Source organism: Olea europaea, chromosome 11 (genome assembly GCF_002742605.1).
Source record: "Olea europaea var. sylvestris chromosome 11, O_europaea_v1, whole genome shotgun sequence".
NCBI classification, from domain to species: domain Eukaryota; kingdom Viridiplantae; phylum Streptophyta; class Magnoliopsida; order Lamiales; family Oleaceae; genus Olea; species Olea europaea.
The window spans coordinates 23941474-23967925 of record NC_036247.1 but is presented as its reverse complement, the minus strand read 5'-3'; the positions used below and the strand labels follow the sequence as shown (position 1 = coordinate 23967925).

At 36.1% G+C, this 26452-nt stretch overlaps 1 protein-coding gene across 2 annotated transcripts in view; it reads left to right on the top strand.

Moving 5' to 3' along the window:
- The first annotated feature begins 3062 nt into the window (after positions 1–3062).
- Positions 3063–26452, top strand: part of LOC111403821 (raucaffricine-O-beta-D-glucosidase-like) — a 74560-nt gene continuing 51170 nt past the window's right edge. Inside the window, exons 1-8 of one of the 2 annotated variants that reach the window (XM_023032444.1) lie at positions 3064–3299; positions 3605–3674; positions 3790–3848; positions 3952–4027; positions 4128–4205; positions 4314–4401; positions 4652–4952; positions 5049–5164. In XM_023032444.1, the coding sequence (XP_022888212.1) occupies positions 3069–3299; positions 3605–3674; positions 3790–3848; positions 3952–4027; positions 4128–4205; positions 4314–4401; positions 4652–4952; positions 5049–5164 (1019 nt within the window). In that variant the 5' untranslated portion in view covers positions 3064–3068. Of the gene's footprint in view, positions 3300–3604; positions 3675–3789; positions 3849–3951; positions 4028–4127; positions 4206–4313; positions 4402–4651; positions 4953–5048; positions 5165–26452 lie in introns of both variants that reach the window. The other variant, XM_023032445.1, reaches the window with a different exon arrangement.

Below are 26452 nucleotides of genomic sequence, written 5' to 3'. Positions count from 1 at the left end.
AAGACACAATTACTAGCACAATTTTATTTATTTATTATTTATTTATGGTTTAAACCTTCATTTAAATGCAAAGGCCAATGCATATGGTCACGTTTTCCCTTTTATTCTATACAAGTATGGATTTTTATCAAATCCTTTCCCTCTTGTAGTTTGTGGATATTAGTGGTATTATGAGGTTAACTTGGTGATCCCTAATCAAATTAAAACTTGAGATTTCATCGTAAAAGATCAACTTTATTAGGAGGAGTAGCTCAAACACTTATAAATTGGTCTATATTTTCATTTTTAATCGGTGTAGAATTTTGTCCAACATATCTTGCAAGATGATGACTCATTTGAGCAGACCAATTTTGAAACTCATATGTTCATTTTTTAGTTTTAATCGAATTGAATTACTGATTGATTAAGATTTGGTGTTCTATCTTGAAATGTCAATTTATTAAGAGGAGTAGCTCAAACACTTGAAAATTAGTCTACATTTTTATTTTTATTTGATGTGAAATTTTATCATTTAAAAAATCATACATAGAATTAAAAAATTAAATAGAATAAGATTGAAAATTTAAGGTGGTGACCCAAAGCTAGTTTGGAAAATCGGCGTCCGAGAATGTTGTGGTGGTGGGTCAGGTGATGAAGGTTAATAAGGACACCTTTTGGCCCATCGTAAAGGCCACCATTGATAAGATGTACAGGATACACAACCGATTGATTACATGAGAAATTTCAAGAATTTACTAAGAAATATCTTCATGTCCACTACGTAAAGTTGGATTGCAACCAACGAAATGTGAAATCATTGGGTGATTGGTGGCTGCCAAAGAATGTCAAATGATTTTTAAAGGTTAAATATAAAGTTTGCATGTTTTGACAACTATCATAAAGTTGGATAAGGGACATAGATATATTCATATTTTGCATATTCATTGAACTTGAAAGCTTTTACGTAATTGTGAATGATTGTTAGATATTTTAGCTTAATCAATTTTTAATTAACCATGTTTTGGTCAGTCTTGAGGACTTGAGAAACAAAGTGGAAGACAATTGTAGAGTCGGACTACTAGTATCATTATGTATTTGAATTTTCTCTAAACATTGTCAACAATTTGTTAATTGCTTTCTTTTAGACATTTTAGCATGATTTAATTAAACGCCCTAGAAAAATCAAATTTATGTTTGTTTGGTTAAAGTTTGACTTAGTTATTTTAAAAGGTGATCACATAATCATCGTAGGATGATAATGGACTCATCACTTGTTTACTTGTCCGCGATACCTTATACTTGTTTGATTTCAAGGAATGGTAGACATAATTACAAGAAATAAAATCTGACAATTAAATGCAAATGCAAAAGATGTATCCTGTTTTATAATCATTCCTTAGTATAAATGTTTTGTCGTCAAACCATTTTATTCCATATTTGGCACGTTTTTTCTCACCCATTGTGGGGATAAGTGGAATTGGGAGGCTGATTTGGCGATCCTCAATCGAAGACATATTTTAAACATTTAAATAGAGTATGACTGGAAATCTATTTGTCCAACTGTATTTTTTATTCTCGTTTTGTTACTTGTAGCTCTTCAATGATGAGATTTAAAAAAAAATAAAAATAATAATAACTAGGGAATGTAATTTTAATAATTGCAGAGTTCGAGTCTAATAAAAAATTGAGGATTGACTTCTTTTTTATTCCGTATACAATTCTCCTAATGACGTTGTACCTATTGCTTGTTTTTTGTTAAAGTGATGTGTATTGCTACTTAAAAAAAAAATTATATATATATATATATGTATATATACAAATAGTTTGGACGAGAGGACAATTTAAAAATAAAAACTAATTATTGTATTAATAGAATTCAATTTAATTCAATATGGTTGTTGCTGTTGTTATTAATATTTCTCTCAAGAAAGACACAATTACAAGCGCTAAAATTTTTCAAACCTTTTCCCTCATGTAATTTGTGGATATAAGTGGTATAGGGAGGCTAATCTGGCGATCCACAGTCATAAGCAGAATAAAAAAATTGAATAGAATAAGATTGAAAATTTAAGGTGGTGACCCAAAGCTAGTTTGGAAAATCGGCGTCCGAGAATGTTGTGGTGGTGGGTCAGGTGATGAAGGGTTAATGAGGACACTTTTGGGCCCATTGCTAAAGCCATTGATAATATGTACAAGATGCAAGCTAATGATTACGTGAGAAATTTCAAGAATAGACTAGGAAAGTTGGACTGCAACCAACAAAATATCAAATCATTGGGTGATTGTGGCTGCCAAGGAAGCCAAAGGATAATGGTTCAAAATATAAATTTTTCACGTTTTTGGTAAGGAACAGAGATATATTCATGTTTTGCGTAATCTTTATGTTAACGATCATCGAATTTGAAAGTACTTTTGTGTAATTGTGACCTATTATTAAATAATTTAGTATAATCCATGTTTTCGTCAATCTTTAGGATTGAAGAAATAAAGTGGAATCCGGCTGCGGAGTCGAATAATTTTCTCTAAACATTGTTAAATATTCGTTGTTTGTTTTTTATCACTTTTTTAGGTATTTCTTATATTAATACTACTATATTTATATAAATATCTATATATATATATATATATATATATTTGCTTAGTTATTTTTAAAGCTAATTACATAATCATCATAGCACTGTAATGGACTCATTGCTTATTTACTTGTCCATAATACAATATACTTGCTTGATTTTCGGAACAGTAAACATAATTACAAGAAATAAAATCTGACAGTTAAGTGCAAATAAAAAATGTGTATCCCGTTTATCATTGTTTTCTTAGTTTTATTTAGGGGAAAAAATGAAAAAAAAAACGATAAATAAATAAAATGGAAAGAATTTAAAAAAAAAAAAAGACTAAAATGTACAAGTCTGGTCAACAAAAGGAAAATTAAGATTAAAAAAATTAGGTGATTGGTCACCGTCAAAGAATAGAAATTAGAACCAAAGTTTGAATTTTCAGAATTCGTGTTGATATTAACTTATGCATGCCTTCTTTTACTTGGTCAAATTGAGAGATCTATAAATACCTGATTCAGTTTGTTGCCAATGCATATAAGCTATACCGCTCTTAAAGCACTCAAGTTTAAAATTACACTACGTCAAATAGAGTTTCCTTCACTAGCAACGAACGAACAAAATAGCCTCAAGATGAACAGTGGCAACGATGCAACTGCACTTATGGATTTTTCCAGCGGCAGTCTAGAGGGTGGAAACAAGATAAAGCGCTCTGATTTTCCCTCAGATTTTATCTTTGGTTCGGCAACATCTGCTTATCAGGTTTATATCTGTGTAATTTTTACAAGAATTATGCTACATGTATACCGAGCTGTCTACAATTCCCGTCACAAGAGGGGGACCCAAGATTGTTTTATTGGACGCAAGCCTTCTCTTGTGAGGGTGAGACAAGCTCGGTGTACAAACATAAAAATCCTTTTTACAAAGCTCAGCAAATCAATTAATCATCCTGGCCACAAGTGTATTTATTTAAATGCTTTTTATATTTACTCAAAAAAGAGAAAAAAAACATGCTTTGTTTTTATTATTATTATTTTGGTTGATTTTTTCTTTGCAATGTAATTCAGGTTGAAGGTGCTTGGGCAGCAGGAGGAAAAAGTCAAAGCATCTGGGATGTCTTCACAATGCAAACACCTGGTCTCTTCTCTCCCCGTCTTCGTACATGCATACATATACACAAATTTATGTTTATAATTATATACACTTATGTGAATTACATGTCAATTTCTGAACAAGTTTATTGGAGTGGCAGGTAGAATTCAGGGTGGAGCTAATGGGTGTGTAGCAATTGATCAATATAACAGGTGGAAGGTAATTCACTAATTTCATTTTTTATTGCACAATTTTAAGGATAACTTAGAGAAAATATTCTAGGTAGTAGAACCATATTTATTTATTTTCTGTAATGTTGTAGGAAGATGTGGCTTTGTTAAAGAAAGTGGGTTTAGACTCTTACAGATTTTCAATTGCATGGTCCAGAGTATTGCCAGGTATAGATATCTGTATAATCAATTTGTGCATAATTTGTTGAAAATTAAAATATTGGATGAAGTTTTATTTAATTTCATTTTTTCTTTATTGGTATTTTAGGGGGAAACTTATCTGCTGGGATAAACCAAGAAGGAATCAAGTACTATAATGATCTTATAAACTTGCTCTTGGCCGAAGGTTAATTAGACTCCAATACAATGTTTTCTTTGTTTCCTTTTAACAGTTTTTTTTTATTAAAAAAGATAAAAACGTTACCTATATGATTCTTACATTTACTTTGTGTAGGCATTGAACCCTGTGTAACTATCTTCCACTGGGATGTTCCCCAATATTTGGAAGAAGAGTACGGTGGCTTCTTGAGCCCTCGAATTGTGTAAGTAACCGAATCTTTCTAACGAGGAACCTTTTCTTTCGATATTTGAATAGAGTATTTATTAGAAAACATTGTAAATTCAACGGAAGTTAAGATATTTAATTCCTCTGGAAACTAGAAGCCATTGAGAAATTTGTATTATCAAGTAAAGCTCTTGTATACAAATTAAATATGATCCTAATTTTTTTTCCTGAAGAACACCATGAATCATATATGTATATATTGAAAAAATTTGCTGAATATTTAATAGGAAAGATTTTGGTGACTTTGCCGAGCTTTGCTTTTGGGAATTCGGTGATCGGGTGAAGTATTGGATCACTTTGAATGAACCATCGTCCATGGCTATTCAAGGATATGCAACAGGTACTTTTGCACCTGGTCGTGGCCCAACTTCAGCAGAGCCTGTAAAGGCTATCCCTCCTCATAGATGTGAACTTAAGGCTCCAACTCCTTGCCCCAGTGGAAATCCAGGCACAGAACCATATATTGTGGCACACAATATGATCCTTTCTCATGCAAAAGCGGTAGATATCTACAGGAAAAGATATCAGGTGACATTTGCCATATAATTTTAATATCATGAAAGAAAGTTCATATAAAAATCCAGATATTTGGTATCTGTATTTCATGCAAGCACGTATGTGTAGGCACATCAAGGAGGCAAGATAGGAATAACAAATGTTGCTCAATGGTATGAGCCACTTACTAACAGCAAAGCTGATAAAGAGGCTGCTTCAAGGGCCCTCGATTTTATTTTGGGATGGTAAGCAGCTTTACTCATTTATGTTTTCACAAGAAGCCAATATACTTGATTTCTTCACTTCATGATGAGGCTGCGATCATTCTTGTTTTATTCCATTCTGTTATATTTAATCGTACTTCCTTAATCCATCTCGATATACTATGTAAATGTACGAGATTGAATTTATCTTCTTCTTTCTCTTGCTTTCCGGCTGCACTACTTTCACAATTTATGTTTTTTACTTCCACTCTTTATTGGGCTTTCTGTGATTTATCAAGAATAAATTATATTGTCAAATTTACAGTTTCACAAGAACAAGCTAAGTTTGTGAAAGGGACTTATGATTTTCTGGGCATAAATTATTACACAAGCATTTATGCTAGCAATTCACCTAGACAAAGTGGTGCAGCAATAAGTTACTCAAATGATCAGGATGTCGCATTATCCAGTAAGTATATGGACCTCATTCATGTATAGCTATAAATTAATCTTATCACATAGCGCTCACTATCTCAATTCTTTCTAGGTGACCGTGATGGGACGCCTATTGGCCCACAGGTATGCTTATTAAACTACACCGTGATTGCAACAATGGATTAAACTACTATGCCTTTATTCTGAATCTTATAGAACATTATCATTTTTTGTTGATGTCAGGCCGGTTCAAGTTGGTTGTCTATTGTTCCAAACGGGATTTACAAGCTGTTGGTTTATATAAAGAAAACATATAATAATCCTATTATATACATAACGGAGAACGGTAAATTTATAGCATGTTTATTGGCCTTTTTCTTTAGTAAATTAATAAATGTTTTGTAATATTTACCCCTTTTAATGTGTTTTATTGGATGACTTAACTTGTGTAGGGGTGGATGAAGTAAACAATACGGCCCTAACAGTGTCAGATGCTCGATTTGATGAGACAAGGATTAAATTTCACCAGGACCATCTCTTTTATATTAAGAAAGCAATGGAGTAAGTCATCATTCTAATAATTATGCATTAGATCTCAAAGCAAATTATGAAATTATTTAGCTATTTTGTTAAAAAAAAAAAAAAAATTTTGTGATTTTTTCTTTCATTTACAGAGAAGGTGTGGACGTGAAGGCTTACTTTATATGGTCAATGTTTGATACTTTTGAATGGGCTGCTGGATACAGTGTTAGATTTGGCCTTTTTTATGTAGATTACGTTAATGGCTATTTGACAAGATTTCCAAAAACTTCTACTATATGGCTAATGAATTTCTTGGACAAGAAGAGAATCACATTGAAGAGACAAGCTCCAGAAGATGAAGAAGAGCATGGCTCTGCGAAGAAGGCTAAGAAGCAGTGAAGCGTAAAATTAATGTGGTCGTATTTCATTTGAACTGTTATGTTGAATGCTGCGAAGAAGGCTAAGGAGCAGTGAAGCGTAAAATTAGTGTTATCAATTTTTTTTTTATCTTCCTTTTGTTTGGGCCTTTCAAATGGCAACTTTCTACCTTTTATATTTAATAAATGAAAACCTTATTTTTATTTTTTAGTGAACCACAGTATTTGTAGATTATTTATAAAACCCTCGCAAAAATGAAGAAGAAAATATGAAAATTTGGAAAGGGCATAGAACCCCGTCCTCTAATCCATTAAAGAGATAAATGTAAATTTTAACTAGTCTAAATCGATTAGAAGTCGATCAAAAAGAGAATTTTTACTCTATAGTTACCGTGAAATCATCATGCTTCTTAGCCATCATGCAAAAATATTTTCTTACCTTATGATTACTTTTGTAGTCGCTCTCCTCTTCAAAATATATGAGTAGAGGTCCAAAACTAGCCGCTTGGATATCGCACCACGCCTTAAACGCTCTTTCATAGACATAAATTTGTTGAATGTTCCATACAGTTAGGGTTGACTTTGAGATTTGGGTGCTTTAAAGTTAACTTGAAATAAGGGGCACCTAAACATATGTAAAAATATATAAAATAATAAAAATACTAGCTTTTATTAATAAAAAATATTCAAAATTACAAAAATAATAATATAAAAATTTCAAATGTCAAGATTGAATTTACTCATTTAGAATTTTTGATTGAAAACCAATAATTATACTATTACAATCAATCTGTTTTAGAATTTCTTTTTCAATAGACAAATGATCAGTCTTTTGATCAAAACTAGAACTATATCAACTTCAACATTGATAAGCTCCTCTCGATGGACGCAAGTGTATAGGTGAATGCAAGTGTAAATGATACAGTGAGTAATATTTACAACCTATCAAAATATTTTGAAAATTGTCAATCATTTTTATATAATTTAAAACTTCATTCACCTTTTTTTGTGTCTTTTGACAAATAATTTCTAATAATTTACAGCTCAGAAAATAACTTAGATCATCAATATCAAAATCCTTGTCATGCTTAAGTTCTTTTTTCATTTTTTCCAAGCTTATCACATCAACACTCAAAACAATTATCATCTACAATTTCAAAGTTTTTAAGTCAAATAAAAAACCAAAAATATTTTCATACTTTTGAAATTATCCAAAACCTTAATTTGTGTCAAGAAATAACTTAATCAACTACATATAAGAAATAATAAACTCTAGTATTTTATCTTATCATTAGAGGTGGGCGCGTTTGAAATCAGATTCTTTAATAATTTCAACTTAAATTTTCCAATGCATTTTTGATGATGACTTCTATACAATTCCAAAAAAATTTTAACTTTATAGAGCATTGTACAATTCTGAAAATGTTAATCAATTTAATTTAATTTTAATTTTTTTTGTAGCCGTTGAATTTTTTTAAACATTTTTTTTCCTCAATAAATTTGTCTGTTATAGGGCTGAGAAAGTGTACAGGAACATCCCAACTAAGTTTGCATCTTCGTAGCACTCTCATTATTTACTCTCCCAAGTCTTAATAATAAAAGAAACAATAAGCCGTATAAAAAATATTCTTGAGGTGCGGGAGAAATAATGAACAAAATCTATGTTAAATGATAATTAAATGAAAAATGCTATTTGTACAGCGGAGCGTCATCTCATAACGGTATTGTCATGAGATGAGCCACAGTGATCGAATCAGCCATAATTAATGCCAATTATTTTCCATGCTATTTGAACCGCATGTATCACATCCAGTTCAGCTTCGAAAGTCCACAAAATTATCGAGAGGGACTGCAAAGAAACCTTTCACGAGCCCCCTGTAGTTGTAAAACAAATCAGCACATCCAGCTTGATCAGGGTTTCCATGGGCTGCTCCATCAGTATTAGCCATCACCCAACCTGCTACAAAAGTCAGTAATATCCCAATATTCATTGGACAAATAGACTAGCACAATTATAGGAAAGTACTTGTGTGTGTGTGTATATATATTGTCGGATTTAATGAATGTTATTCAAAGCAATATTTTCGGCTTCTTTTTATGGTATCATAGAAGGGCACTATAATCTAGCTTTCCGCCCTCCTATATGGTATCAGAACAATGGTCAACTTTTCGAATGCCAAATCCAAATTGGGTTTCATAAATGAGACCACCACAGGGCCATCTTCCACAACCAACCTAGAAGACCATGCATCATGGAAAAGATGCAGCGACGTCGTAGTTCGATCATGGATTCTCAATTTGCTCACACCTATATTGCAGATAGTGTTATTTTTTCAACCATGCCAAAGAGATTTGGAAAGACATTCTTAGCCATTTTTCTCAAAGAAATGCCCTGCATATTTTTCAGATTGAGAGGGACATTACTTGTCTTTCTCAAGGTTACGTTACTGTTGTGGCATACTATAAAAGGCTTAAAAACTGTAGGATGACCTGGGCTCCTGTAACGACACTATTTGCTTTTGTGGCACGGACAATAATAGATGCATATTGATGCAATTTCTCATGGGACTCAGTCCTATAATGCTATACGAGGATAGATCCTATTGATGAATCTGTTGCCTGATGTTGCATAAGTTTACTTTTTCATTGTTCACGAAAAGTATAAAGGTACTTTGACAGGGAATGGAAACACGGTTTAAATTCAGGTGCTCCGTGACAGCACCTGAGGAGGTACTTTTAAAAAATAAAAAATTGGCCAACCAGATGTTGATATATTACACCTAGATTTAATCTAGGTCCCCGTTCCCTGCTTTTGTAGCAAAACTCTCACAAAAACATATTTTACTTTAAAATCACCGCAAGTGCACGATTTGTTAACAAGTAATAAAATAAATTTTGAGTCCAAGACACATAATTGAAGATGAATGGATATCCACCAAGACACCTAAAACATGCACCAACCAGGTCCAGTCAAGAAGCCCAACAACAGCAAGAAATTCAATCAGTGACGAGTGGGCTCTCTATTTTACAAATTCAGCACGTACTATCTATCATGAAAGGCAAAGGGACATCACAATCCGCCAATCCTAAGGCAAATGCTGCATACTTCCTCAGTTCTTCACAATCCGAGTTGATCTTTAGTAATTTAACCTTGCATAATCACAAATAAAACCCATAGTTATGAAATCTACAGTATGCGTGGCTATGGTGGTGTAAATTAGGGGGCTCAAACCATAAGCCAATCTCCACGAAAGGCAACACCACAAAATGGACCCAGAGACCAAATCCAAACAACCCACTAAGGGTTCCAAGAAGGGGATGGACGAACGTTTCACGAAGAAGGAAAAATAGGGCCGAAAATAGGAAGCAGAGGCACAGGTTCAAGCACAAAACAAAGGAGCAGCCATGTCCATGGGTACTCTTTTCAACATAGATGAGTCTTGTGTAATGTGTACTGTATGCAAAAGACAGATGGATTCTTTAAATAATAGCAATTAGGTTACACTAACAAGTGGGTTGTCTTCCAAGTGATTTATTAATGGTTTTTAGTCTATCTTTACAATTCAGCTACCAAATTATGAAGACGAGGTATTTATTTAAATCTTCACTCCTTGGCTATAAAAAAAACTGAACAAACCTTCACCATGGTTCCAAAAAACACACGCTTAGTAGTCCGCAAACCTGCCAGGTATAATCAATCTTCAAGAATCCCTGCGAGACTCCACCGCTCATGTCCGCATGTAACACCACCGTCACTATGTGAGGGCTCCACGTGCCATCGCACTTGCTACTCCACGTACCACGCTTGCCGACCACGGAGCTTTGCCTCGTCATCTGGAGCCGAAAGGTTGTCTTTATTTGCTCTACAGGCGTCTGGTTTGGTCCAAAACTCAATTGCAGGTGTGGGTTGGTTGATTTTCGACAGATTTTACACAGCTTCCTTCACTATCAGTTTTTTCCTCCCTGTTTTTGCACACGCAAGGCTCTAATACCAAGTTGCAGTCCATTAACCTCGCAAAATCACCAAGAGAATACAAAGTTAAAACCAGAAATAGAGAGTAATTGATAGGAAACTGAGGAACCCAAACTGACAAATGAAATCTCTAATATGTGAGGCTATGATGGTGTAAATTAAGGGCTCAGATCATAAGCCAATATCGACAAAAGGCAACACCATAAATTGGACCCAAAGACCAAATCCAAACAGCCTACTAGGGGTTCCACGAAGGGAATGGACGAAAGCTTTACGAAGAAGGAAGAACATGGCTGAAAATAAAAAGCAAATGCACGGGTTCAAGCTCAAAGCAAAGGAGCAGCCGTGGGTTCTCTTTTTAATGGAGAGGAGTCGTGGAGGAAATACACGAAAATGGCTTGTAGCAAAATTTGACATTGGTCTTTGACCCATTAAATGAATTAAAGAAAAAACAAATTAAGTTAAAAAAAAACTTCACAGTAAAAGGCGATTTTACCTTTTAGACTGTTTGAAAAATTCTGTCTAACCAACCGACAACAAAGAAACCGACGCACAGTCGCCAGAAATTTGACCGATCAACCACCGGCAACTACACCAATGTCGCAGTTAACGACCTTCATCTACACCGAAAATAAAATAACCGGTTAGTTTTCATGATGACTTTTTGTTTCAGTAGAAAATTTATTGAATAAGTAAATTTAGCATTTTCCTTACATTATTTGGTTTAATTAGATCCATGAGCATGAATAGTTAGATTGTGGACATGCTGGGAGTGAAAAAAATGTGGATTTTTTGCAATTTTTGGAGCTCTGTCGCCGGCAATAGCGATTTCCGGCTTAACCGACTGTTAACAGTCGGTTTACCCCACTGTTAACTCGGACTGTTAACAGTCTTGGTCGACTGTTAACAGTCGACCCATGACTTGTCTGGGCCGATTTTTTAAGAGTCTTCTTTATTTTGCAAAAAAATATATATATTTAATATTTGTTTTTTATAATTTTTGTAATTAATTAAATTTTTTATTTGATTAAATAGTAATTATGTTATTTATTTATTTAATTTTTATCATTGTCAATATAATATAATAATTAAAATATTGTAAAATTAACAATGTTGATTCTTTTTTTTTTTATGAAATAATCTTTAATTTATTTTTTTCAAATTTATTTAAATAATATAAATAGTGTCATTTTTTGAAAATGTAAATTAATTATTCATTAATTTTTATAATTGTCTTTTATATAATTTAATAAATGAAATATTCTAAAATTAACAATTTTGTGCTGTTCCATTTTTTTTATGAAATTATTTTTGATTTATTTTTTTAAATTTATTTAAATAATATGAATAGTCTTTTCATTTTAAAAAAAGGTAAAGTAATTATTTATTTAATTTTTATATTTGTCTTTCATATAATTTAATAATTGAAATATTCTAAAATTAACAATTTTTTGTCGTTCCTTATTTTTTTTGTTTTTACGAAATAATCTTTAATTTATTTTTCAAATTTATTTAAATAATATAAATAGTCTTTTCATTTTTTGAAAATATAAAGTAATTATTTATTTAATTTTTATATTTGTCTTTTATATAATTTAATAATTGAAATATTCTAAAATTAACAATTTTGTGTTGTTCCTTTTTTTTATGAAATAATCTTTAATTTATTTTTTCAAATTTATTTAAATAATATAAATAGTCTTTACATTTTTTGAAAATGTAAAGTAATTATTTATTTAATTTTTTATTTGTCTTTTATATAATTTAATAATTGAAATATTCTAAAATTAACAATTTTGTGTTGTTCCTTTTTTTATGAAATAATCTTTAATTTATTTTTTCAAATATATTTAAATAATATAAATAGTCTTTACATTTTTTGAAAATGTAAAGTAATTATTTATTTAATTTTTATATTTGTCTTTTATATAATTTAATAATTGAAATATTCTAAAATTAACAATTTTGTGTTGTTCCTTTTTTTTATGAAATAATCTTTAATTTATTTTTTCAAATTTATTTAAATAATATAAATAGTCTTTACATTCTTTGAAAATGTAAAGTAATTATTTATTTAATTTTTATATTTGTCTTTTCTATAATTTAATAATTGAAATATTCTAAAATTAAAAATTTTGTGTTGTTCCTTTTTTTTTTTAATGAAATAATCTTTAATTTATTTTTTCAAATTTATTTAAGTAATAAAATAGTCTTTACATTTTTCGAAAATGTATTTAATTTGAAATTTTTTGTTTGTAAATATATTTTTCAAATAATAATTATTTTATTTAATTATTTAATTTTTATAATTGCCTTTTCTTATATAATTTAATAATTGAATACATAATATTGTTCGAAATTAACAGTTTATTTTGTTCCTTTTATTGTTCTTTTATGAAAATCTTTGATTTTTTTTCAATTTATTTAAATAATATTTATATTCTTTAATTTTTTTGACAATACAGTAATCCTTGAGAGTGTGATGAGGTGTCATCACAAGAAGACCGTCATCGACATTTTTCATTTGCAAGTTGTTGACGACATCGATGCGTTCAACAACTATCCATGGGGCCGGAGATGCTACGAAAACACCGTACATGTGTTCACCAGGTCGCACTCGAGGCCCAGGGGGTCGATGCGTAAATACGATACATATGGATTGCCCTTAGTGGTGCAGGTAAATGTTTAATATAATCAAAGTTAAAGTTTTAGTGTATTACATTGATACTTAAATAAGTGTATGTGTTACATATTTGGGTGTATGAGACAGTTTCTATACTGGGGGCCCGCTTTGCGCAGCGAGGGGAGACACGCTGCCCTCGGATGCATCATTGGAGATCATCGCAAGCGGAGGGATGTCTCACTGGGAAGTAGTTATCGGCCCTCCTCGACGATCTTCAGGTAAGTATTATACATTTGTGATTTATATTATACGTAGTTTAAAATTTTGTTTACATGATCGTTAAGTAGTTGAAATGTCAATATGTTAGCTTGAAGTCATACCTGAGTTGACGCCGTCGATGGAAGAGGAGGCTCAGGGTCTTGTGCGGGATTTAGGCATTCCGCACACCCCAAACGAGGAGATGTCTGATCCGAGCTTGGACCAAGATTGGGTATGTGAATGAAATATAATTTATTGAATATCGTCGACGTATAAATTTATTGAATAATTTATTGAATAATTTTTAATTTTATTTATGTAGGAGGGCGGTCCAGTTGATCGACGATCACCTCCGCCGAGGGTATCGCCACCACCATTGGCATCACCTCCGTCGAGAGTATCGTCCCCGCTATTGGCATCACCTCCATCGAGGGCATTACTGCCGCTAGTGGCATCACCTCCGTCGGGGCCATCGCCGCCGCCATTGGCATCACCTCCGTCTAGACACCTTCCCCGTGTGTCTCCGGGGCACAGTGATGATTTGTATGCCCGTTTGATTAGATTTATAGCGGAGGAGGTCGGCGCGCTACGAAGAGATTTGACGGAGAGGGTTGATGATCAGGGACGAGAGTTGACAGGGAGGGTCGACGATCTGGCAGGGAAGGTCGACTATCTGACAGGGAGGGTCGACGATATGGGACTAGAGTTGACAGGGAGGGTTGACGATCTATCTCATGATATTGGAATACTACAGTCTTCCGTTGTCAACCTTCAGGATACAGTAGCGGCGCTTAGAGGAGATTTAGCCGGAAGACGATGGGGTGACAGAGGGGATAGTGGAGATCATGATCGAGAGGGTCGCAGAGATGGTGATGGAGAGGGGGTCACCCACATTTTTGGCGTGATGAGACATTGGAGTCATTGTGGTTGTCTATGGAGGAGGTGGCCTCGATGGGGATGGGAGAGGGGACTACAGAGGGGGTGGCCCCGACGGGAGGGACGGAGGAGGTGGCAACGGAGGGGAAGGCCCCGATGGGAGGGACGGGGTGGTGGCGACGGAAGGGGAGGCCCCGATGGGAGGGGTGGAGGAGGTGGCCCCGGAGGTCGAGAGGACGCCTGGCGTGATTGAGGGTAAGAGACATACTGTTGACGAGACGAAGCAGGTGGTCGGCAAGAGGATGAGAGTGTCGTCACAGTATGTTGTTTCCCCCTTTACGGCTGAGGCCAAGAGGAGGACGTTCATCGATGGGACGTACCCGAACTTATTCAGAGAGGTGGACAATGCCAAGTGGAAAGCTTTCGAGATAGAGTGGAGGAGAATTATCCCCGGGTAAGTATTGTATAATTTTAATAAAGCACTATACGCTAACTCGTCTACGCTTATTTTAACATTTCCCTATTTTTTGCAGAGTTAGCCACACGATAGGTCAAAGGACGGTCTCGGACCCTTACAAGTGGTTCCACGATATCACCACTGCGGAAGCTTGGCTCGCTGAAGATGTAAGTGAACTAGTCATTTCATGTTTTTTATGTATATGTGACCTTGTGTTTATTAAATGAATAACTCATACTTTTTTGGTGTTTCCTGCTGCAGCACATCGACTTGGCCATGGACTTGCTGTGAGATCGAGCTCAAAGACATCCAAAATCATTTGATGTCCATGGTCGAGTCATATTAAACACCGAATTCCTGCGTGCCGTTACCATAGAGTATCAGTCGCTCGAACATATGAATAACGAGTACACGGTGCCAGAATATATGCTCGAGTGGGTGATAGGACTGTCACCGAGTGTCGGGGGAAAATCATGGGAGGGTTCTACATTCCAGCGTGCATCAATAAACACTATGTTACGCTGGAGATCGTTTTTGTTGACTCGACTATATATGTATACGACCCAGATCATTCATGTTTGACACAAGGCCAGTTGGAGCAATTGTTCCTATGATGGCCAGACGAGCGGGGATAAATTCCAGGACAGATTGCGGATCGTTCGGAACACGACGATAGCGCGACAGTCCGTAAGGTAAGTGTTTGAACTTTGTTGTTTTCATCTTTCAGATTTAGTTCAGTACTGAACTTATTCATTCTTGTTCAATTGCAGCGGTGACTACGGTATATTTGCCATTAAGTACGTTGAATTTTTAAGTATAGGACATAAAGTTGATGGAATCAACCAGTCGTGGATACAGAACTGGAGAAAGAAGCTAGCATGTGATTTGTTTGAATTTAATGCTGACCCGTAAATTTCATTTATATATATGTAACATTTCAATTGTAAATTTAATTATTTTTGTAATTATGAAATAATTGTAAATTTGTGTTCAATGTATATAACATTCAAATTGGAAATTTAATTATTTTTTGTTATTTTAGACGTATGCTGAGTATGGAACTATTTTTTTCATATGAATCATTATAAATACTATTTATCAAGAATAAATATTGAATATTGAAGATTTATAAAGAACAAATATTGAACAGTGTAAAGTAAAAGGAAATATTATTCATTTCACGTACCTGTCTAGTCATCATTTAGGGGAATTTGACTGGTACAAAATTGTCGAGTATGCCCTACGGCTCTGCACCGGCCACACCTACGTGGTCGAGGAAACCCTCCGGTAGATGGTTTCTAGATGTACTTGGACGTCCAGGACCACGCGGTTCAACTGCTGGTGGTAACAAATTATGAAATGGGAGGATGTGCTCGGGAACTTCCCACTCGGCTTCATTCGGCAGAGGAAATATAGTCTCGGCATATGCTGTTCTCCAAGACTCAGTTGTATAATACAAAGAGCATAACGTTCTCGCAGCAAAGCCTCGATACATGGCCACTGCAACTGCATGTTCACATGGAAAACTCTCCAACTGAAATCTCGTACAAGTGCATGTGTTATCAGTCAAGTCCACCATATATGTCGTATTATGTGCACATTGCACGGAGAAGCGAAACTCATCTAGTGCTTCCACATTCAACTTCATCGCAACCTCTGCCGCCTTAAACAGTTTCTTCTCTTGAGATGGGGCCAACATGCTAGTGCAACTCTGTGATGCTGCACGTCGGTCATAAAACTACTGTTGTAGCTTATTACAAATGTTCTCAATCATTGCGAGATTTGGTAACTCTCGATCCTTCTTAAACAATGCATTGAGAGACTCCGCGTTATTCGACGTCATCATGTTGTATCGACGTCCTGGAAAGTATGACCGAGCCCAATGTTCGATCCCCATCTTCATCAGATACTGTAATGATTTACTTCCTATCTCGAGCATGAACTTATTACACTCTTCAGCACTGTAAGTTTCGGCTGCTCTCCTGAATAATGAAACGATGCCTGTGCCCCGATACCTAGTCTTCAAATTACCTTGTATAGTACATGTAATACCCGTGATGTGCCCCGGGAAAAACTTCAGCGATACCGTTTATTATAGACTGTCCCCGATCGGTTACAAAGGCAAGGTCTTCGACTTCTTCGATCACTTCCCTCAGTTTAGAAAAGAACCAACGCGTGGACAGATCATTCTCGATGTCGACTATGCCAAATGCAATAGGGTAAATTTGGATGTTGGCATCTTGACATGTTGCAATAATTAATTTGCCTTGATATTTAGCTTTCAGAGTTGTACCATCAACTAGAATTATGGGTCGCAATGCATTTCGAAAACCCCGAATACATTGTCCCAGAGCCATTAAGAAATATTTAAAACAATTATCGATGCCTATCTCAATAAAAAATGCCGTGCCAGGATTAGTTGTCCCCATGTTATGGCAATACCTAACCAATTTAGCATAGCTCTCTTCAGCCGATCCCATTAAATCCTCCAACGCACATTCTTTGGCCTTCCACACTTTCTAGTAGCTCATGACCACTCCGTACTCTCGACGGACGTCGTTAATGATGTCCGAAGGTCTGTAGATCGTCCGTGGATTCTGATACTTGTGCATTATCTGTCGGCCAATAAACCATGCTCGAGCTTTCCCGTGATCGTTTCGAAGAATTCCCACTTTGGAAAGTATGTTCCCGTGAATACTTGCGAATTATGAAGCCCTCATTCGTGTCCATCTTAGCAGCTCTCAAGCGCCAATTGCAACTGTCTTCGACACAAGCAACTGTCAACAATAACTTGTTTGATTTCTTTACCTTGAACTCAAAGTTATACTTTAATGCCAGCCGGTGCACAGCTTCCTGCAAATCTTTCTTGGTTTCAAACAGTTGCTCGATCTGCAAGTCCTCATCATCGGGAGCCACACGGGAAGAATTGGAGGACGGTCCACTTGTTCCAACCTATGATCTCCCACCCGGCTCGTATCTCTATCGGGATAAAGCAATCAAATTCTCCTTTGTAAACTCGTTTATATTCTCATTGTCTTCAACTGTCGACGAAATTCTGTGCGTAACAATGACATCACGATCAGAAGCAACTGTCTCAGGAATACCCACATCATTCGCAGGAACTATTTCCACTGTCTCCCAAAAATCTCGATCATTGTTATCCGCACTATCTGAATCTTCGCGTTCACCTTCGATAACATCCTTCATAATTAAAGTCACACCAAGAACAGTCAGAGTCCGATGCATTTTATTCAATTCTAATAGATAATTCAATTCAGCATCATTAGTAACGAATACCTGTGGCATCGGAATGGATGAATCCCCATAACCGTTGAATAGATATCTCAATTGCATATCGTATTGAGATTGATCGGAATTCAGCTTATTTTGCAAATCGTGGTACATTTCTAAGTATGGTGTACTCTCTGTTATGGGAATTGCAATACAACCACGTATGTCACTCGTCCATCTCCATTCCCACCGATTATTTTCATTCAATTCGAAATCACCGAAATAACAGACGGGGATTATCATATCTGAATGAGGAAATGATTTTAATCAACTTCATTTATTAATTATAAAAAAAAATCAATGCCAACAAAAATCAGTGCAGGGTCGGTTAATTGGCTGTTTAACAGCCGAACAATCGACTGTTAAACAGCCAACAGTCAACAGCCGACTGTTGGCTGTTTAACAGCCAAATAGTCGAAAACAGTCTGACTGCTTGGCTGTTAACAGCCAAAATAGCCAGTTAAGCTATTTTTGTGCAGGAGAATACGGTTCTAAAGAAAAATATTATACATCTGTTCAATTTTTACTTGATAGGTAAGATTTGTTAAAAAAAAATTTGTGCTAACTACTATGTCGACATAAATTTTTTTTATTCAAACGTATACTAATTTACTGAAAACAAAATTAAACATGCGTAAATTTACTTACCGATTTGAAGTAATTGATATGAAAAAATTGTTCAGCTCCAACGTTTCAAAGTTTTTCTAGATTTTGAGGTTCAAGCAGATGAAAAGATGAGAGTTTTTGCTATATTGGAAGCTCGTTTTGAAGTTTTTATAAGTGGGGAAGTGTTTGGTTTTCAATTATTAACTAAAAGGGTAGTATAGTCTTTTCAACAATATATTGTTTTGTAATTGTACAAAACATTTAAGGACATCTTTGTCTTTTACCATACAAGAGGCTAATGTCATAATATTCATAATTTTGAAAGTCAAAGTGGAATTTAGGTCCTTTGACTGGGTTAAACTTAAAAGTACCCCGGAGTCATGTGTACTATTTTCGGTCACAATTTATTTTTTGATCACTAATAAAAAAAATTTATAGGTCAAAGATTATTTATCGGTACAAATAAATTTTTTTATAAGTTACAGATTATTCATAGGTCATAAAATCAAAACTTTTATAGATCATAGCTCATTTATTCATTGCAAAATTATTAGATTCATTGGTCACAATTAATTTTTCAGTCACAACTTAATCAATTGTAAGTTACAGTCACAATTTTTATGTCACATATTACAAATTTATCAATTACTAGTCATAATCAATCAAATAATTGGTCACAAGCATCCAATCCGATCTTATCCCATCCACCACCGTCGCCACAACCACCACCATCACTATCACCATTACTCCCACTAGATCTCGTAAAACTACAATAGTCCCCAAACGTCAATAAAACTGTTGCAATGTCGCCCAACCACCAAAAAAATCACCGCCACCACCAACAAACAATGCCACCAATGTTACTCCAACATACCAAAACGAAAACTATAACACTACCACTGCAACCCAACCCAATATTGCACCGCCACTATCACTGCAACCACCACATAGTTCGTCCCACTCTGCTGCCCCCTGCTACAACTGTTCGCAAAATTGTTTATTCCGATTTTAAATCCACCGCAAGTGTACGGTTCGTTAACAAGTAGTAAAATGGACTATGAGTCCAAGTATCGATCCCACGAGGATTGAATTAGTTCGAATTAATCTAATATGACCTTAACCAAAACACGACAACCAAATTGCGATTTTGTACTTTAACTAACAAAATGTAATCGTTGATGCAATTCTGGATGAAGAATTATACTAAGTTCAAAATAACTTGGATGCAATTTAACTAGAATTTTATAGAATTAATGGATGTTCTAACACACTAGGATCACGAATCCCCAAGCACTCCCCGTTCAATAGTCAATTATGCAAATTTGACAAACAATTCCACAAAAGATGAATCGATATTCTTATTTTAATTTAGCAATCTCTCTCCAACAATGCCAAACCTATCCCAATATATGATTCGACTATATTTCTTTGACGAATACTAATATACCGACATGCATTATAAATTCACGAATATCCAATGATTCACACAAGGCATAGAGGTATATGTCTATCCTCTATCGAACCCTATGATGATTTATGCTATGTCGAACCTATTTTCCTTCTTTCGAATGCATAAAACAAGTCACCACAATCATATAATTACATGCACAATAATTATATGAAAATAAAAACGAAATAAATCAATCAATTCCAGAATTAGTGTTCAAATACGTCAAAAATTCAAAACAACAATTAAACGTAGTATTACAAAGTTCATCGATCTCCTAAGTGATAAATCTAGCCTAACATGCTAAAAAGAACAAAACATAAAAATATTTGAAGAAACGACATCACCTGAATCAATCTTCAATCCGATCTTCACTTGGCGCGATGTTGATCTCTTGTTCTATCCCTCGTTTCTCTTTCAAAATCTCCCAAAAACATGTAAAATTGGTGTCCCACACGTTCTGGTCGAGTTTTTGTATTTATAGGACCCTCAATATTTGCTCTATGCGACCGCATAGAGCAACTCTATGCGGTTGCATAGAATAAACTTTTGAAGCCCCTTTGGTTTCAGTATAGTGCTATACGACCGCATAGAGGATAGTACTATGCGGTCGCATAGTACTATCAACTATGATAGAAATGTGTTTTTGTCCTCCCACTTGCATCCTTCACTTCTTAGCATCTTCTCTTCATTCTTTTCATTTCATCACCCCACGATATCGTCAATTGGTAATTGGCCTAATCGATTTCTCGATTTGTTCATCGGATCAACTTTTGGATATTTACACTTTTGGTCCCTGAACTTTCACTTTTCATCACTTTAGTCCTTTTTCACGTCTTTTCTCCTGAATTTCACCATGTTTATCGTTGTTCCCTACAATTCACAAATGTATGAGATTAAGTCACAATTCAATCATTTTGCTCGTTATTAAGTCATGTTTGTGACCTAAATAAGTGTGTAAAAACACACTTATCAAACCCCCAAACTTGAAATATTTTTTTTCCTCAAACAAGGTAGTGACTAATTCTGAATAAACATTGCTTAATACCCTGTTGCGGCTCAGGATTGGATTGAGTATTTAAAAATTTATCTGTGCAAACATGACATCAACCTTTTCCTGTTTAATGCAAATTGACGTGCGTGTGTGAATTTATGCCAACATATCAAATTTATGATGAATTTGAGTCCCGACCCCAAGTGGTCAAATATATCCTTACTCGCTCGAAAGATACACAACCCCCAAACTTATTCTTTTCACTCAATTATCCTAGGGTTGTGTTTTAAGATTAGGAATTTATATAGCTGTAGTTCTCACCCTCTCGTAGTTTGGATTTAGCATCACTATCACAAGTCTACATTTCAAAAAGTGAAGGCTCTCCCAGAATTGATTGCTTTGACACTCAATATCAAACTAGATTACTTGTCTCGCCTCAGAAGTACAGTCTCTTCAACCAAATGTCTAAGGGCTTTTCGTCATGTTTTGTCTCTCCTTTATTTTTCTCACCTTTCTTTAGTTTATGATTGATTGTCATCTTCTCATTTGCTTTCTATATAACCCCTGTAACGAGTTTTAGGCCGGTGATTCCCAAACCAGTTTGCTTTAGGGCAGCAGGTTTTAAACCCTTGCAGGCTTATTCACTCGAGTTATAAAGGCTTGATAAGATGACTTTTTATAATCATCTTTCCCTCTTGCTTTCTATATGATCCATGTATCGAGCTTTGGGCCGGTGACTCCCAAACCAGTTGGCTTTAAGACACCAGATTTTGAAATATCCTTATAGGCTTACTTGCTCGAGTCATAAAGGCATGAAAAGAAGTGTTTTGTTCTCACATATTAAAATTGTGCGCTTTGTTATACACACACACACACACACACACACACACACACACACACACACACATATATATATATATATATTTAGACATTTAGTTTCCAAAACCAACCCCCAATTTAAGATTTTCACCTACTCTTCATCCCACTGGTCTAGGCAATCCACACAATAAATTTCATTCACGGAGCCCCCGCTCATCTAAATACTTTCCTATAATAGCTCAACTATCACCAAATTGTCTTAAGGTAGTTCATGGACTAATTCAATAGGGGGTTATAATTCGTTTCCTATGTTATGCCCAAAATCTAGTCATTCTCCTAATATGTCGAGCATGAATAACTTGCATAGATAAAGTCAAGTGTTGCATCAACAAATATCAGGTAGTCTAATTAGCACCAGATCCAAAGTTTTTTTTTTGTTTTTAACATACATCATGCACACATTATGTAGTAATGGAAAGTAGTGGAAAATAGATAATGATGAGCACAGATAAAGACTTAAAATTATGTCAACCCCCAAACTTAGTTAATACACTATCCTCAATGTAAGATTAACAAAAGATTAAAGACATAATTTGAAGGACAAAATGAAAATGAAAAATCAAAATGGGAAAATAGTACTCCCCTGATCACAACGGTGGCTGCGATGGAAAGCTGGGCCTGACATTATCATTGCCAGAAGGGGAGGGAAGGTGGGACAAGATCTCTCTCAACATGGCAGACTATTGGGTCTGCTCCATCTGCATGGCCTAAACCCTCGTCTTCAAACTCCCTAGACGGTCCCAATACTCGTTCATCCGCCACTGTATACCGTCCATTCGGACAACGTACATGGCCAGACGCCCGTCAAAGGTACTATCTGTCGGCGTGCTGCAATGGATTCAATGCTGGCAGTGGATGCGAAGTTTCGTGCAAATGCTATATCCGTCTGCACCTGCTGGTTGGTGGTACTCATTGCCCCAAAGGATTGCTGAAGCTGCAGCATGTCTCGACTGTGTCCAATCATAGTAGCAAACATCTGTCGTAATAACTGGGTGTCCACATCAGCCGGTGGTGGTGGAGCCTATGGCATGTCAAAGTCCACAGCTGCTTGCCCCTCTGCAGTTTGTTGCTGGCGTCGGCGCTCGTTTTCCAATTTCTGTTGATGTTTAATCTGGGCGCGGTCCTGGGCCTCGAGTGTGAGGCATTTTATAAAAGGACTTGGTTTCTCTGGTGCCTCTCCTGGCTGAACTTATATGCCGGCAGCTCTACAAATTTCACTTATCAAGCTCGGGAAAATCAATGATGTGTGCCTATCACCCCATGTGCCTATAACGTGTATCTGATTGTTAATGTAAGTGGCTAAGTCAATCTTGTTCCCCCGAACTAAGTGGTAGATGAAACCCGCCTTCTGATCTATGAATGTCACCCTATGGGAGATTGGCTTGATGTTGTGGCAGATGAACAACCATAGGATGACTATAGACGGAGTGAGGTCAATCTGATACCAATCAGCAATAGGAAGCGGCCAAGCATTTTCCCGTCCCTATAAAACTTCTGCAACTTCAACCCAGTTGAAATCGTGCGGGACTGGGACTACATTTGTCCAGGTGAGCTGATAGTAATCATGTATTACCTCAGGTAAAAATATGATCCATTTGCCCCGAACCCAAGTCTGATGCAGATGGTCGAATCCCGGTGTGTCTATTTCAGCATTGAAATTTGCATAGAATTCCTGCACCAAATTTTCATAGACGGGGTGTAGTCTTTCAATCACCTTCTCCCATCTGCAGTTGTGGACTAGATAAAACAATTCAAAACTCGGGAAATCATCCAACTTAACTGGTCTTTCGGAGATGAGCGCCCATTCCTGGACAACATTGGCATAGCGGGCTGCTTGGTCGGAAGAAAGAAAACGTTGGACTCCCCCTTCGGGTTTCCTAGTCCGGGCTGTGCCAGATGTGGAACCAACTTTCTCCTTTCCCTTTGATGTACGCTTTGGGGGCATCCTGCAAAGGAAAAAAAATAGTTAATAAACTGCAGTATTAAAAAAAACGATAGGGGGAATGAGATAAGCGAGACAAATAGTTCACAAATCTCCCAAACTTGCTTCAATATGCATATAGAACACCATGGTGTGCACTTATCAAAATATGACAAAGAGGGAAGTGTAAAGAGAATGCCAAGGTGAAAAATTGGAAAGTTAGGCTAAAACAAGCACATTTAAAAAAAATTAGATCCATGACCGAGTGCGCATGTTCGGCCCCGGACATCGTCGAAAAATATTGAAGTTTCCCCAGGCAAGCTCCGAGCATATGAGAGTATGTAGTGTAGAGTGACACATATTCAATTTTCTAGCTCATTGGACGTCGAACGGGTAATTAACGCAAGGGACGAAGTGTGTGCGATGAGGTGATGTGAACCTAACACTCGAGCTGAAAGGTGTGGGGTTGGTAGGTGAGTGTTTCGAGCTCAATTTCGATCGCATTTGGGCATCACGTTTATGGGAATGCGTATACTCAAAATGTCTAATGTGGAATTGCGCAAAATGTACTACAATTGTCACGTAGGCAATTCATCGAACACGTAGCATGCAAGATTGAAAAAACCTACACAATATCAAATTGATAATGTTCCACCAATCCACAACACAAGCCAAGAGTAACATACACAAAACCAACGAAAAGCATTGCCCATCCTCCACAATCAGGCTTAAATAGCTTATTCTCATGGCGAACCAAATTAGAGAAGACAAATGCATAGAAGAAGGAAAGAGGAACATACCTAGACTTCGCATGGGATGCGTGGAATGTTGATTTATGGAGTAAATGGGGGTGGGGAGTCGAGTGAAGTTAGGCGTGTTGATGTGTGTTGGAGAGTGGTGAGTATGGTGTGGGAGGAAATTAGGGGGGAATCGGTCGCATAGTAGATATAAAAAACCCCCTTTTGTTTTCGGTAGGGGGCTAAGCATCATTTCAAACTCACCGATGACCTAGAAAAAATGCAAATGCAAAAATGAAATAATTCTAAAAATAATGTGAAAAGTAAGCTAATAAAAGGATACAGTGGGTTGCCTCCCACCCAGCGCTAGATTATAGCCGATAGCTCGACTTTACCGTGTTGTTTCATTCTGGTGGTCTAAGATGAACGGTAGACTTTTCCTTTGAAAAATCACCGCCCCAATAGTGCTTCAGACGCTGTCCATTGACCTTCAATGTTCCCTTGCTGTCGTGAGTGATCTCAACTGCCCCATGTGGAAAAACCTATGTAATAGTATACGGACCAGACCACCTCGATCGCAGTTTTCCTGGAAATAGCTTAAGCCTAGAGTTGTAGAGTAGCACTTTCTGCCCCATAGTAAATTCACGACTCTGAATGTGCATGTCATGCCACTTCTTAGTGCGCTCTTTGTAGATTTTTAAATTTTCATAGGCTTCCATTCTGAGCTCATCCAGCTCATTAAGTTGTAGGAGACGTTTTTCACCCGCAGCCTTCAAATCCAAATTCAATTTTTTCATTGCCCAGTAAGTATGATGTTCTATCTCAAGAGGTAAGTGGCATGCTTTCCTGAAAACTAGTTGATATGGTGACATTCCTATAGGGGTCTTGAATGCATTCCTAAAGGCCCACAAGGCATCGTCCAATTTCTTAGACCAATCCTTTCGTGACGAGCTTATTGTGACTTTGAGTATTTGCTTCAATTGTCTATTGGACATTTCGACCTGTCCCCTGGTTTAGGGACGATATGCAGTGGCTACATGATATTTAACGCCATATTTAGCCAACAATTTTTCGAACTGGAGATTGCATAAATGTTTGCCCCCGTCATTGATTATAGCCCTTGGTGTTCCAAAGCGGGTAAAAATATGTTTTTTTAGAAACTCAATCACCACCTTCCCATCATTGGTAGGCAATGCCATGGCCTCTACCCACTTCAATACGTAATCCACTGCCACTAATATATACCGATTAGAGAAGGATGGGGAAAATGGCCCCATGAAATCGATGCTCCAGACGTCGAATAGTTCCACCTCCAGGATACTATTCAAAGGTATTTCATTTCTCCTAGATATATTTTCGGTGCGTTGACATCGGTCACACATTTTCACGAATTTAAAAGCATCTTTAAATAGTGTAGGCCGATAAAAACCTGATTGAAGGATCTTCGCTGCTGTTTTTGAAGCACCAAAATGCCCTGCATATGTAGATGAATGACAATGTTCTAATATCAAAGACACTTCTTCCTCAGGTACGCAGCGACGAATAATTTGATCAGCCCCCGCCTGTATAGAATGGGATCCTCCCAAAAATAATATTTCAATTCAGAGAAAAATTTCTTTTTCTGGTAACTGGAGTAATCAGGCGGCATGATAGACCTGGCTAAGTAGCTAACTATGTCCGCATACTAGGGTGCCTCCCCTAAACTAAAAATCTATTCATCTGGGAAGACTTTGTTGATTTCCACTATTTCTGTCTGTTCTGTGGCCTCGAGTCGAGATAAGTGGTCTGCCACTACATTTTCATTGCCTTTCTTATCTCTGATTTCCAAGTCAAACTCTTGAAGCAACAGTATCCAATGAATGAGACGGGGCTTTGCATCCTTCTTTTCCATTAAGTACTTGATAGCAGCGTGATCTATGTAAACGATGACCTTT